We start from the raw sequence: 14,055 nt of genomic DNA on the forward strand, positions 1-14,055 counted from the left end.
GCTCTGCGCTGGTTTGGACATGTAGAGCGAATGGACAACGAAAGAACGGCTAAAAATATTTACAATGTGAATGTTCACGGATGCAGAAATAGAGGAAGAGGGTGAAAGACATGGCATGACCAAATCCAACAAATACTTGAAGATGGACATGGTAAAAGTCGGAATAATCGGCACGAGTGCATGATAAGATCTATGAATGTAGAGAAAACGAGATCTGAATGCAAAGATAGAGTGATGTGACATTCTATCCTCTCTGCCTACCCTTACGGGAAGCGGCGTGATAGTTTGTTGTTGTTGTTGTAAAAAAACCATCACTCTAGTGCCATAATTCAGAGAGAAAATATGTGAATCTGTTTGTATGAAGAAAAGTCGGACCGCGTTTCCTCTTAAGATTAAACATAATTGAGTATACTAACAAAAACCTTTAGTAAAACCGTTTGGATAAACGTAAAAAAGAAGTAATTTTTCATCGGTAAGTAGGTACTTATTTATGATTGAATTCCAAATCTAAAAATAATGGATATTCAAATAATATTGAATTTAAGTAGGTACCTAAGTACTTGTTTATGTTTGAATTCCAAAACATAAAATCATTCATTATTTTCAAATAAAGAATTCTTTTAGCAAATGTCAATCTCTGCTCAGGAATGCGATTTTCAAAAATGTATCAAATGTTAATTGATACATTTTTGAAGTTTTTTTATATAGCCAAAAATTTTTTTTATATAGCCAAAAATTCAGTAAAAAGATATAAATGGGTAGAAATTATAACAAAATTCAATTAAATAATTTAACTGGGATCTGTAAAAAACGAATGTTGTTTGTAAACATTCAAAAACCAGCTTTTTTATACACAAAAAGTAACCTCTATCCATTTTTTTTATTTGCATTCTCGGCGAATGCAACCCTGGTGATGGAAAAAAAAACATTTATGCTTCTAACTTTTTTGTGCTTAATAAGTTGAAGATTTTATAAGCCCTAAACCTTCTCGTGGCAAAGATGTACATTTATCCGAAAACCGCACATAAATCGGTTCGGTAGTTATCAAGTCCATCGAGGACAATCATTTGAACATTGCCTTTAATACATATAGAAGATATATAGATAGATAGATAGATAGATAGATAGATAGATAGATAGATAGATATAAATAGATTAAGATAAGATTATTATTAAATATTCTGAAAATACTATACATGAACAAATGATGAAATCACAAAAAAAAACAGCCTGAACAAGACTTCTTGTACATAATTTTAGTTTTTGGTCAGTTCTTAAATAAAACGTTCTTATAGTTTATAAAGATATGAAATTCTTATATTTTTTCAAGTAGGTAATAAATTTAGTTCTTGTTAATTTTTGTATTTTGAAGGTGCGGTGATGAACCTGGATTAGGCACATGAAATGTGTCATGCCTAAAATGAGAGACCTTAAACTGAAGGAAGACTATCACTGGTGACAATCCCTGGCTGCATTATTAGGAACTTGGTGACAAAGAATTTCATTCTCTCAGTTTGTTTTATTTTTAAAATTTGTTAAATATTTTTTACATCCTTGGTAATACTGTAATACCATGTATCTATAATTGAATTTTTTGGTAGAGGGACCTAAAAACCCTTGTGTTAATATATTACTTATGATTTTTTTCAACCAAAAATATTGCAACAATATTTAGAATAAGAATAGCAATAATTTAAAACTAACGGATCTTAGTCCCTATAATTTATTGTAGTAAAACATTTTTGTAAAAAAAACAGTATTGCAGTATCACCAACCATAATATTCTTCTTGAGAAAATAATTTGTAACGAAGAATAAGTGAAAAAACATGGTTTTGTGTTTGCAATATTATATTTAATCAGTTTACACACCAATAAATTTATAAGTATTAGGAAAATTTTGTATAAAAATAATTAGTAGCTTAGAAAAATCAAATATTTTGTGACAGAAAAATTGGAATGTACTACAATACCATTCTGTATTTTTTATAATAATTTATATAACTTTGTAAATAAATTTCTTAATTTAAAAAAAGAGTTTTAAAAATGGCTAAATAAGTAAATAGATGTCATTTTATATCAGTAAATTGATTTTTAGGTTTATATTTTTGAGCAAAAAGTAAAAAAATAAAAAACAAATTTACAATACGAATAATTGGAAATATTGTTCTGAATACATATTTTCAAAGATTTACTAGCAATTTTAGTAATTCCTTATAAAAATTTTCAACATTTATGAGTAAAATAAATTATTATTTATAAAATGATATTTGGAAAAAACAAGCAATTAATTTTAAGAACATTATAAAAGCCTTGTAAATTGTGCAGATGACTTATGTGATGGTTCAATTTGGTAAATACTTTGTAAAAAAAAATATTGTGTATTTTTCAACATTTAACACTCAGTAAATGATCCATGAGAAAATTGAATTATCAATTGCAATGTTGTTTAGTGCAACCACCATTAATTAATTTCATTTTTTTGTAAGAAAAATATCCATTTAATATGTTAAGTCCGTAAGTTGTTACGCAAACAACACAAAAATCGAATAAAATAAAGTACAAAATGTATGCAAGGTAGAGTGATGTCACAATAGAGAGAGCAGAAAGACCAAACTGCAATTTAGCAAGAGAGACATCGTTGGATAAACCTGTAAAAAACAAACAATAAGTTAAAGTAAATTCAAGAAATTCTTTGTAAATTCACATGTGCAGCTGTTATTTGACATAAGTAATAATTACAAAGAAAGTGAGAATTGTGTGTAAGCTGAGACAAGCTTTATTAACACCGAGAAACCCCTTTCTGTTGCATTGGTTTGAGTATGTAGAGCCAATGGTCGGTGAAAGAATGACAAAATATATTTACGATGCGAATGCTGATCAATACAATAAAACGAAGAAGACCAAGAAAGACATAGCATGACCAAATACAACAAATACTTAAAGATGAAGATGTAAAAAATTTAGAGAGTAGGAGTATAAAATATCTGGGAATAACTATAGACCAGTATTTGAGGTGGGATGAACAAATTGAAACTATAACTACAAACTTAAAGCACTTGATTCATTTTTTCATCCCACTTAGAAACATATTTAAATTCCCAGACTTAATAACCTTTACGCCTGAACAGTGTTGAGACCTTCTCTTAATATGAGATCCTTATCCAGTATCTTGTGTTATGGTTGTGGTTGACAGTTGGGTATTTTTCTCTGTTTAAGTGTGTAACCACTACAGTTCTCAATGTAAATTATATGTTGACATATTATGATCTAATTGGTCAGGGAGATTGCACGAAAATCACCCTTAAACCGGTAACAACTGCACGGAGATCATTAATCCAAGTAATTAAAAAAAACTGTTTTGCTATACAAGTGACTTGCTCTTCAAAAAATTCAGGATACTTAATATTATTTGACAGTATATATTGAGAACTGTAGTGGTTACACACATAAACAGAGAAAAATACCCAACTGTCAATCACAACCATAACACAAGATACTGGATAAGGATCTCATATTAAGAGAAGGTCTCAACACTGTTCAGGCGTAAAGGGTATTACGTTAAGAAAAGAAAAAACAAAACTCCCAAAACAAAAACATCTTTGGCTTGCTAAAATGGATTGAAAATTTGAAATATAAAAAAATTATTGCTCTGTAAGAAAAAAAATATGTGAAAAAAAAAGAAAAGTTTTTTATTAAATGTACAAAATTTGTATATTTTCAAAACTTTGCGGAATTTTAGCGAGCCAAAGATATTTTTTTTTTAAATAAAATGTTTTTTTTTTTTAAACGCAACTTTTGAAACCTATTACGTTTCAAGTTGGTAAAAATGTGTATTACCTTTTGCAGGAATTATGGAAAAGCGGGAGTGTTATTAAGTTGAAGAAAATGTTAACCTCGCTCTTTCATGGTCATAGGGAGTCAGATGTCAGTCAGGGAGATAGATGGTGAAAACAAAATAAATAAAAAACAAATAATAAGCAAGAAAGTTTCGCCTATATTTAGAAAATAATGTATGTATTGTAGCGTTTTTCTATTTTATTGTCTCTTCTTTCATTAAATTAAATTATTTATTATTATTATAAATGTGTAAAAAGACAAAACTTTCTGTCAATGCAAACAAAACAATTATAGTTTCTTTCACCAAGAGGAGGGAGTTAGCTACTCTTAAGCCTCCTACTCTTTTTGATAAGACTAAAATTTTTTTTCAAGGATGTCAAATATCTGGGAATAATCTTGGATCAAAGACTAACTTGGAAATTACACATACAACATGTGACCAGAAAGGCCAAAATCATAATGGGCACTGGCTGCCGCATGGTGGGTAAAAAATGGGGCCTAAAACCAAAGGCTTCCCTTTGGATATATACAGCCATGGTAAGACCTGTGGTCACCTACGGATGTATTGGCCTGTAGCATTGCGACTGGAGCAATGTACTCTACTCCAACTACAACAATGGAAGCAATATTATGCCTAAATCCTCTACACATTATAGTAACAGTGTGACATTGATTTGGGTACCTGGACACTCAAACATTGACGGTAATGAAGCAGCTGATGTATTGGCAAGGCTGGGAGCTGAGACAGCCCCAATAGGCCCTGAGCCCTACTGTGGGCTGCCCAAATGTGCTCCTCGTAACGAGCTTAGGTCATGGGCCAGGAAGCAGAGCGTTATGCTCTGGCAAAAACTACCTGGTCAGCACCATGCGAAGGAACTGATAAAAGGGTACTCGGAAAGGTTTGCCTTCGACCTAATAAAGCTCAACTGAAATAAAGTGAGGGTTATCACAAGATCCCTTACAGGACACTGCAGATTAAACAAACACCTTCCTAGAATGAACCTTTCCGAAACTTCTAGATGTAGGTTCTGCAGTGCAGATGAGGAAACACCTCTTCACATTCTATGGAGGAGCCTCATCCTCGGGGACCACTGTTTAAACCTAAGGATATTAAAGAGCTCGCCCCCTACCTAATAGCCCGATACTTTACGGATCTGGGCTTGGAGGGAGAGATTTAGCAAAATGTAAACTCTCCCCTTCCAGACAGTTGCCAGGCTTTTTAAAGACCTGGGCTTGGAGGGGAGATTTAGAAAAATGTAAACTCTCGCCTTCCATACAGTAGCCAGGCCCTTTATGGACCTGGGCTTGGGGGGGGAGATTTAGCAAAATGTAAACTCTCGCCTTCCACATAGTAGCCAGGCTCTTTATAGACCTGGGCTTGGAGGGCGAGAACTATTCACAGGGACCTGTCACAATAGATCTTCACAGATCGCAGTGACGTCAGGAGCTTGAATAGTAGTGACTCCCACCTCTAAGAATAAGAATAACATGTAAATGATTATGTATTAAAATGTGCTTGACTAGCTTGAAATGGAGTATGTACCCTTATGAGCCAGGCAGAGTTTTTCATTTAAAAAATGTGAATATTATAAAATGTAAAAATGAATAAAATAAATAAATTCAACATGCAGGTGCATCCAACCGAGTGGCAAATTCAACACATTTTATTTTTATGTTTTTATATTGCATTAATTTACAACTTTCAGTTCAATTTTTAGTGCAAAAACATATTTATTTTTCAGTTTAATTTAAATAAGGATTACCTCATATTTTTATGATAAATTTAAATAATGGAATTAACAAAAAACCGATGTAAAAATTAGAATTGAGAAGTAAAATAATGTTTAAACAAAGAGAGCTGAAAAAAAAATTACATCTAAAAAATTGACTTATTAATCATTAATTTTTACTGAGGCAAGAAAAATATTTTTTTTTTCTTATATTGAAAAATTAAAAACACCTATACACATTCTAAGTGAACGCGATGCTTTATTTTTATTTTTATTTTATTCAGAAAACATACAGTCATACATAATAAGTATTAAAAACAACATTTTTTTAACATAAAAAGACTAATTAAGTTTTCATAAATTATGCAAAAGATGTAAACATTAAATGTGACAAAAAAATAAATAAATAAGAAATTCAAGTGAGAAAATAACAATTCTTAACATTATATCACAAAAGAGAATAAGGCTAGAATGTTAGAGCGTTTAGCCCCTACAATACCCGATACTTTAAGGGTCTGGGCTTGGAGGTGGAGATTTAGCGATATGAGAATACTCATCTTTCACTCAGTAGCTTGGAAAGCAAAAACTGATTTACGGGAACCTATCTAAATAGATCTATATAAGCCGCAGTGACGTCAGGAGCTTATATAACACTGATGCCTATTTTCTCAAATAAGAATAAGGTAAAATTTAATGTAATTTTTAAATTCGAAAATTAAGTTTGCAAAAACTTACATAATACACCGATAAATAAATAAAAGAAGACGCCCATAAATCCATTCGGAACATTCAGTGCAGAATCTTCACCAAATATTCGTCCCATTATGCCAAAGCCTTTACCATACCTAAAAGAATATAAAAATAATATAATTATTGAAAAGCAATTTCAACAAATAATAGATAGATACCCTTATTTATTTTTAAAAAACAATAATTTATTTTACAAACAATAATTATTCATTGAGTGTTTTGAAAAACAATGAGTAAGAAAAGAAAATCACCATAAATGTATTGTTTCTAGATTCATAAATTTGTTAATTGCAATTTTTTGTTGATAAATATTCCTCAATTTAATAAAGATAAGAAGAACCATTAATCCTCGCAATAAAGAAAAAGGAGCAGCTATATTTCTGGATAAAAATTAAATTTTGAATTCAAATAATTTTTTCAAAATATTTTCAACTGTTATAATTTCTAATTTGAAAACTGCAGACAAGATAATTATTATTTATGCATTAATATTTAGAGCAGGTTTTCCCAAATCTTGGCAAACAAGTATTTGATTGGGTAATAATTTTTCATTTTAATGTAAAAATAAAATACTCTGTACGCTTCCAAATAATCCAACCAACTAATTTACACTTCACTCTCTAAAGGGTATTTTCAAACTGCTTTATTTTTTTTAATATACATAGACAATATAGACATTAGTATGTAGTTGTATAAATACTAACTATTTTACCTATAGTCGGGACCTACATTCAAGGCACACAGAAGGAATGCAGTAGTGTGTTGTGACGCTGTCCGGTTGGGTATAGATAAAAATTAACTGGTCAATATTCACAAATGTATTATATTCCTTAATATCTGGGCACCAATTTTTATGTAAATTCAACCAGGCAGCGTCAAAACACATTACTACATTCCTTCCGTACACCTCAAACGTAGACACTGACTTATGTCTTTCAGTTCTTTCTACGTAGATTTCCAACTGTGTGGTCATAAAAAAAAACATATATCAGACCTACTCTCGAATACGGGTTTCAGATATGGGATACCTATTTTGTTAAGGATATCTACTTTTTTGAAAGAGTCCAAAGACGAGCCGAAAACGGCTTCCATACGTGGAGAGACTGGAAACTCTCGGTCTCACAACTCTGCAGGAACGGCGAGAGAGAGGTGACCTGATACAGACATACAAGGTACTCAACAGACACTCTATAGCTGCCCAAATTTGGATCCCATGTTCAAGCTTAAACAAGATGCTCGTCTTCGAGGCTACAGTCTCAGACCGAAGAAAATTAGATTCAATCTAAATCCGCGAAAGCACTTCATGAGCCATAGGGTTTTTGATGGTTGGAACAGGCTGCTTCAAGAGCTGATCTCAATGTGTAATCTTAATGGGTTCAAAAATGGACTAGATTTGTTTCGGAAAAGTTTTAAAGTGCGCCAAAAGCTAACTTTCGTTAAAATAGATTTAAGCATATCAGCTTAAAGCTGCTCGCTTAAAAAAAATTAATTAATAAAATTCTTAAATGTTTACCATACAATGAGTCTACATCATAGATGAAAGATGAAATTGATTATACATTATTCGAAGTATAAAAACATAATATGTTTTCTATAAACTAAAGAATTTTCTGAGCTCACTTAGAGTTGGTCAATATGTAATTGCCAAGTATAACTAGGTGTTCAAATTTTATAAAATGTTTTAACAAATGAAATTAGGTTCAACATACATTTAAATTTAAAAAATAAATAAAAATAAAATTTAAAAATGTGTCCCACTGAGAAGTCTTTAGACTTAGTGGGTAACAAATTCTTGTATGTATTTTTGAATTATTAAATAAACGCTGCTCTGCAGCCTTGAAACTGAAATACTTTCCACATTAAAAATACCTAATCATTATAAGTTTTGATAATTTTACTTATGGAATTAAAATAGTATATGCAGAAAAGAGAAGAAGAAAAAATATAGTTTAATTATAAACTAGATAGTAGTTATTATGATCGTATTGCATTTTTTTTCTCCAGTCTCTATTGCTATTAAACTCATAGCAATTTCCCTCATGAAAATATAATTTAAAAAATAAAAACATTTTACTCACTCAGACATAAAAACTTTAGTGCATGTCATATGTTCAGAGATGTCGCACATAGCCTGATAGTCGGGATCGTCTTCGGCTGACATCTCTACATGAAAAGCGTAAGCAGACACGAGAACGCCGGCAAAACAGGTCACTATCGCTGCTTTGTTGTAAAAGTTAACATATTGAACGTCAATCTTCCGCGATTTCGGCATTGTTTATCTGGAAGAAAACTGAAATCGGTTAAGGTATACGTAATTATTTAGATGTGACAAGTAACAGCCATTAAATATATAATTGAAAATACGAAAGATGAGCTAATGAAAAACAATAATTGTTCCCTTAGTTTTCTTTTATTTGAGAAAAAAACGACAAACTACTAACCTTATTTTAGAATAATTGAATGGCAAGTAAAAAAAACACGTTTGACATTTACGAAATAACGTCAGTCCACTCCAATTGAATTGAACACGACGCGAGATGCTACGTGACAAATTGACGTCCAAAGGCCGCCCGTAAATGCAAAAATAATAATTTACTATAACAAAAAATTCAAGAGGCTTGATTTTGCGGCTTTGCGCATAAAACGATAAATCTTCAAGACTGAGTAACAGAGGTCAGAGATTATGTACAAATTTACCATGTTTAAGTAAACACATGTGACATCTATTGAGATTTAAAGAAACTATAAGATGTAACGTTTTCATTTTTTAATCATTGCGAAGTACAAGACAAAAAAACGTAGATATACGAAATCGGCGAAAATATGAGTTGTTAAAAAATATATTCTAATCAAATTATTTAAATTATCATGCGATGCTAAAAGAGATGTGAAAAAATAAGAATAAACATACACAAACAATAATAACACTAAAAATAAGTAAAAAATCATGCATCGGCCGGGAATCGAACCCGGGCCGCCCGCGTGGCAGGCGAGCATTCTACCACTGAACCACCGATGCTTACGTCAATGTGGTAAAATAGTAATAATATCAATATAATTTTATAAATCAATCTAATTTCAAGAGTTGTATGATGAATGTATTGAAATTTAGGATTACATTTATTCATAACGTAAAATTGATAAGAAATTAAATATTACTGTAAAATTGATCTGTGTAAAACATAGTGCTAATGATAACTATAATAAAACTAGGTATTATTTATCTCATTTCTATATTCAGATATATTAATATAATCAGTGGTTTTAACATAATGTTTTTAAGTAGATACTAAAGCGTGTAGGAGTGATTCTGATGAGTACCTACACCAATGACGATCTTATATTTTTCTAATAATTAGTCAGTTCTGCCGACTGGTCCGTTGACGGTAGGTAAAACGGAAATCTTCCACAACTCTCTTAGCATTGGTTGATGGACAGTTTTGGCAACTTTATTCCGTCGATTGAACGCGAATGGAAAGAGGAGTCGAAAGTGCTTACTTTTGTCTACTTACGTTACTTTTGATTGCTTGTAATTCTATAAAACAATACGTGTAACGTAAAAGCAAACACGTCGGAATCGTGGTGTAGTGGTCAGCGCATTTGTCTACCATGCAAGAGGTCTCGGGTTTGATTCCCGACATGGTTGACATGAAATATTTATTCAAAGGGACATTTTTACACTTGAAAATTTCATAGTCCCTGGACTGGCACCTGGCACCGCAATAGGTGGCCACCAACTCATCCGTGTTTCAACAATTAAGGATCTTAGGGTAATCTATGAAAGCAGATCGACTTTTCGTGCTCACATCGAGAGAACATGTGACCTTGCACTAAAGATGTTGGGTTTTATTCTCCGAACTGGAAGGGTTTTTGAGAATCCCTGTACAATTTTGTACAACTCGTTAGTTCGCTCGAGGCTTGAGAGTGCATCGGTGATATGGAGTCCGCACGAAGCGAGATACTCCCTCATGTTGGAGAGGGTTCAGAAAAAAATTCTGAGGTATCTCTACATGAGAGAGTATGGTAGTTATCAATGGCTCTATCCTACTGGATTCCTCTTGGGTATGCTTGGGACCAATAGTTTGCAACTTAGAAGGGATAGCTCTACACTTACCCATTTTTTCAGACTGTTAAGGGGTTTCATCGATAACTCGGCCATTTTAGAGAGTATCAATTTTTATGTTCCTGATGGCTATCTCCGACAGCGTCAGCACAGACTGTTTTACCTCCCGGTTTCCAGAACCAGCCTGCCTCTGGTCATGCCGATTGGAAGAGCAGTCAAGCAGCTGAACATTATCACTTTGGAGATCGACATCTTTCACATTAGTGAAACTACGTTTAAGAGGCAAATACTCTTGCTATTAGAGAGTATTATACCTTGATAATGTCGAACCATTGCTCAAGGGTTCTTGGTTTGATATAAAGTTCCAATTTAACGTCTTAAATCCTTTGTTATTTGTTATGTTACTTTGTGAATAAATAATTTTAATTTGAATTCATGTAACAATTTTTTTATCAAGATACGCTACGATTGGTTTACCAATGCAGTGCCCTATACACCATAAGGTGCGGAAAGGGAATGATGATGATGAAAAGCAAACACAATATCTTGTAGAGCAATTTTTTTTTTTTCGAAAGACGTATAATAACCTTAACCATTGTTTAAAACTTTTGTTAGTCATTTTTAAACATGGAAAAAACGGACACAACTTACGCTAACAACTATTGCATAATTGCTGTCATTTTTCGTTACCATCGTCATAATTTCCCTATTCGCATCCGGTACGGTGGTGCAACGGGCACTGCATTGGTAGGTACTCCATTAGCAGCGTATTACGATCGTTTGATGCAAGGCAAGATAATTACGCCTTAGATCCAATCCTTACTCTCTCTTACCTACCCCCTGGGTACGTATTCTGATGGGAAGTTAAAATTTATCTTCAATTTAATCTACAAAGCAAAATTAAGTTTTCAGTATGAAAAACATAATATGTTCCCAATTTTTTTTTCTAAACATGTTTAATTACCTGTTACCGACGAAGACATTTTGAATTTTCATACAAATATACACACTTTCGTAAATGAATATCGATATTAGTTTTACCTTCTTAGTATATACCGATGAAGATAGCAGTTCATAATCGCGGCCCTGGGGTGCTATTCTGAACCACTCTCGCGGCACGAGATAACAGTTTTTCTCGTGTATTTTGTATGTAAATACACAAGATAATACGGTCGCAAGAACGTTTGGAATACAAGCCCTGGCTTATTTAGCCGAACTAAAAAAAATATATAGGTCAATAATATCAATAGGTATTTCGCCGGTGAAGCTGAACTTTGGTACAACCAATGGACAGACAAAAATGTGTCAAATGCCGAACTAAAGGAGATAGAACTAGTTACACTATTTAAATTAACCCAATTTATTGTTCTACCCGTCCATAAAACAGCCCTGCACAAAGTGCACCATCGAATGAACCTTCACATAAGATGCAGGGTAAAATACTCTATGGTTACGGACAACAATTACAGGTAAATGACTTGTCGGTCTTTGTATGATAAGTGTGTGCAATAAAGCGGCTTCTATAAGATAAAAATAAAATTGGGTAAGATATTTTGTCAAGATTTAGCAAGAACTCTGGTCGGCTAGTATTGAAATAAGGATTAGATATGTTTAAATCGCATTGCTGTTAATTACTTTTAGCCATTTCAAATGTTCCAATAAAGCATTTTTTGAACAAAAAACGTTAGAGTGAAAATCACAAATTTAAGTACATATTTCATATCGACCAGATATCTCAGACATGTTAGGTAAAAGCTTTAACCAGTAAACTACGAGACAAACTTATCACCACTCAATTTCCTTTTTTCAGACTTTTCCGGACTCAACCAAAGCTCTTGTGAATACTTATGTATGTCGTTTCGCGTCTAGGTTAATGTAATGGAATATACAAAAATAATCCTAAAATATCAAATTGAAAAACTTCCATTCGTATTCAATACGGCTGGCAGCAAGGCTACAGGAGTAAAAATATTGGATTATATAAATATTTTTTTTTCGGGATTTGGACTGGTTAAAAAACCCGGAGAGAATTAAACCATAACCTTTGCTGGACAGTATTCAAATTCCTTTAAATGGCTCCAAGATACATACATATCGGACCTCTGTATTAGGGGAAATAAAAGTCAAAGGAAAATTACTCTCAGGTCAGCATTTGATTCAGGCCGAGGAAAACTTGTCAAAAACTTGAGATCGTGCTTTGGCCCCTCTGTCTGGAACATCACACTTGCGAATCATCGACAGTCCCAGTCAGTTCAGATTTTAATTGAAATCCAACTTTCTCTCGTTTATCGTATTCTTAATTTTAAAATCAGAAATTTTAATATATAGTCTTAGCTTAAATAGTAAGTTTAAAAAAATTACGGTGATTATTTTCCAAAAATTTGCTTCGTAAATCTGTCAAATATCAATAACCCATAATTAACCTTCTAAGAGTAGGTAGTGTAAGTACTTAAATCATTCAAATTATCACTATATCTTGTCTTTAGAAAAAACAGTTTCTTTATAATACGCCAACTTTTGTACAAATATTATATTTATAGTATCTTAAACATGAATACCCGTAGGCATATTGATTTAAATAAAAGTACCTACATATTTTTTTAATGCGCAGTTTTAAAAAAAAGTGTTCCTATCCGCACAAGCTGAGCTCAGGACTCAGGACAGAAATACTTGTATTATAACAGTACCTAACTTCCTACTGTTAGATATATACAAGAGAATTATTAGGAGATGTGATTGTTATTCTAAATACTAGTTCGGAACAACAACTGCACTGGCCTAGTCATGGGGAGACGGGCAGGGAGTAGGTGCTACCTTTTAGGCAATAGGGAGTTATGGAGTTGGGAGCTAGGGAGGGGAACTTCCCCTAATTTCGCCTTTCAACTTTGGCACAAGCGGGAAAAATACGTTGCTCCTTGTTTCCCCCTGCTAATAACAGATTTTTAATCACCGCGCAATCTGCAAAATTATATTAACGGTTTTATTTATTTTAAATTTGGAATGGAAATACAGCAATAAACAATATTGTGATTCCAGTTACAGGTTTCTCTTCGGGCCCGAGATACCATATTATATTCTTTCATTTTATCCCCAAAAATCACATTATTTTTTATAATTTGTTTGTAAATAATATGATTCATATTAGTATTAAATAACAAATACTTTACCATGAACATGTCATGTCAAAAGTCGGAATAATCAGCGCGCGTGTATAACGGTAAATTCGGCCTTTAGGGCCTCAATGAGCTGGGCCATACGGGTCTCAGTTAATCGGCCCTCAGGCCCTTGATTAATTAGGATCTCGGATATCCATAAAAATAACACTAAAAAAATACACGTGTTATGTTATTTAGGATACAACTTAATTATTTTCGCAATCGAAAAAATAATTAAATTTATTGGCATTTGTGAAAACATTCTTGGTCATTTAAATTTTGTCAATGGACATTTTGCATTATGTGCGTGCGACAGATGGGCCTGCACGGCCTCTGATTGAAATAAGTACATGTAAACGGATACACGCTTTTATCATTTTTTGTAAATCGAATAAAACAACAAAACTAAAAAAAACCAGGTCACTTTTCATTATTTCCGATAGTTACCCAGAGCTCACTGTTTGATTCCAAGTTTACGGACTGGGAGGAATTATACCAAGTTCCAATGAAGTGTAAAAA

At 32.6% G+C, this 14,055-nt stretch overlaps 1 protein-coding gene and 1 non-coding gene across 2 annotated transcripts; both read right to left on the reverse strand.

Annotated features, from left to right (window-relative positions):
* Positions 1–2,137: 2,137 nt before the first annotated feature.
* Positions 2,138–8,984, reverse strand: Vkor (Vitamin-K epoxide reductase). The gene is made up of 4 exons (XM_088230235.1): positions 8,760–8,984; positions 8,397–8,597; positions 6,304–6,413; positions 2,138–2,649 (listed from the first exon to the last, which is right to left on the reverse strand). Exons 2-4 carry the CDS (start codon positions 8,588–8,590, stop codon positions 2,432–2,434), a joined length of 522 nt encoding a protein of 173 aa, XP_088086361.1. The 5' UTR covers positions 8,591–8,597; positions 8,760–8,984; the 3' UTR covers positions 2,138–2,431.
* Positions 8,985–9,266: 282 nt separating this feature from the next.
* On the reverse strand, positions 9,267–9,337 carry TRNAG-GCC (transfer RNA glycine (anticodon GCC)). Its single transcript has one exon. It is a non-coding gene; the product is annotated as a tRNA-Gly (tRNA).
* Positions 9,338–14,055: the final 4,718 nt, after the last annotated feature.

The sequence above is a fragment of the Micrasema longulum genome, unplaced genomic scaffold, assembly GCF_059751315.1.
Source record: "Micrasema longulum isolate JH-2025_06_02 unplaced genomic scaffold, ASM5975131v1 h1tg000741l, whole genome shotgun sequence".
NCBI classification, from domain to species: Eukaryota; Metazoa; Arthropoda; class Insecta; order Trichoptera; family Brachycentridae; genus Micrasema; species Micrasema longulum.

Excerpts from the sequence above, each read along its gene's own strand:
- Vkor (XM_088230235.1), bottom strand. The coding sequence starts at position 8,590 with ATGCCGAAATCGCGGAAGATTGACGTTCAATATGTTAACTTTTACAAC. Across the intron at positions 6,414-8,396 it reads ACTAAAGTTTTTATGTCTGA|GTATGGTAAAGGCTTTGGCA; the intron begins GTGAGTAAAATG and ends ATATTCTTTTAG. Across the intron at positions 2,650-6,303 it reads TTTATTTATCGGTGTATTAT|GTTTATCCAACGATGTCTCT; the intron begins GTAAGTTTTTGC and ends TGTTTTTTACAG.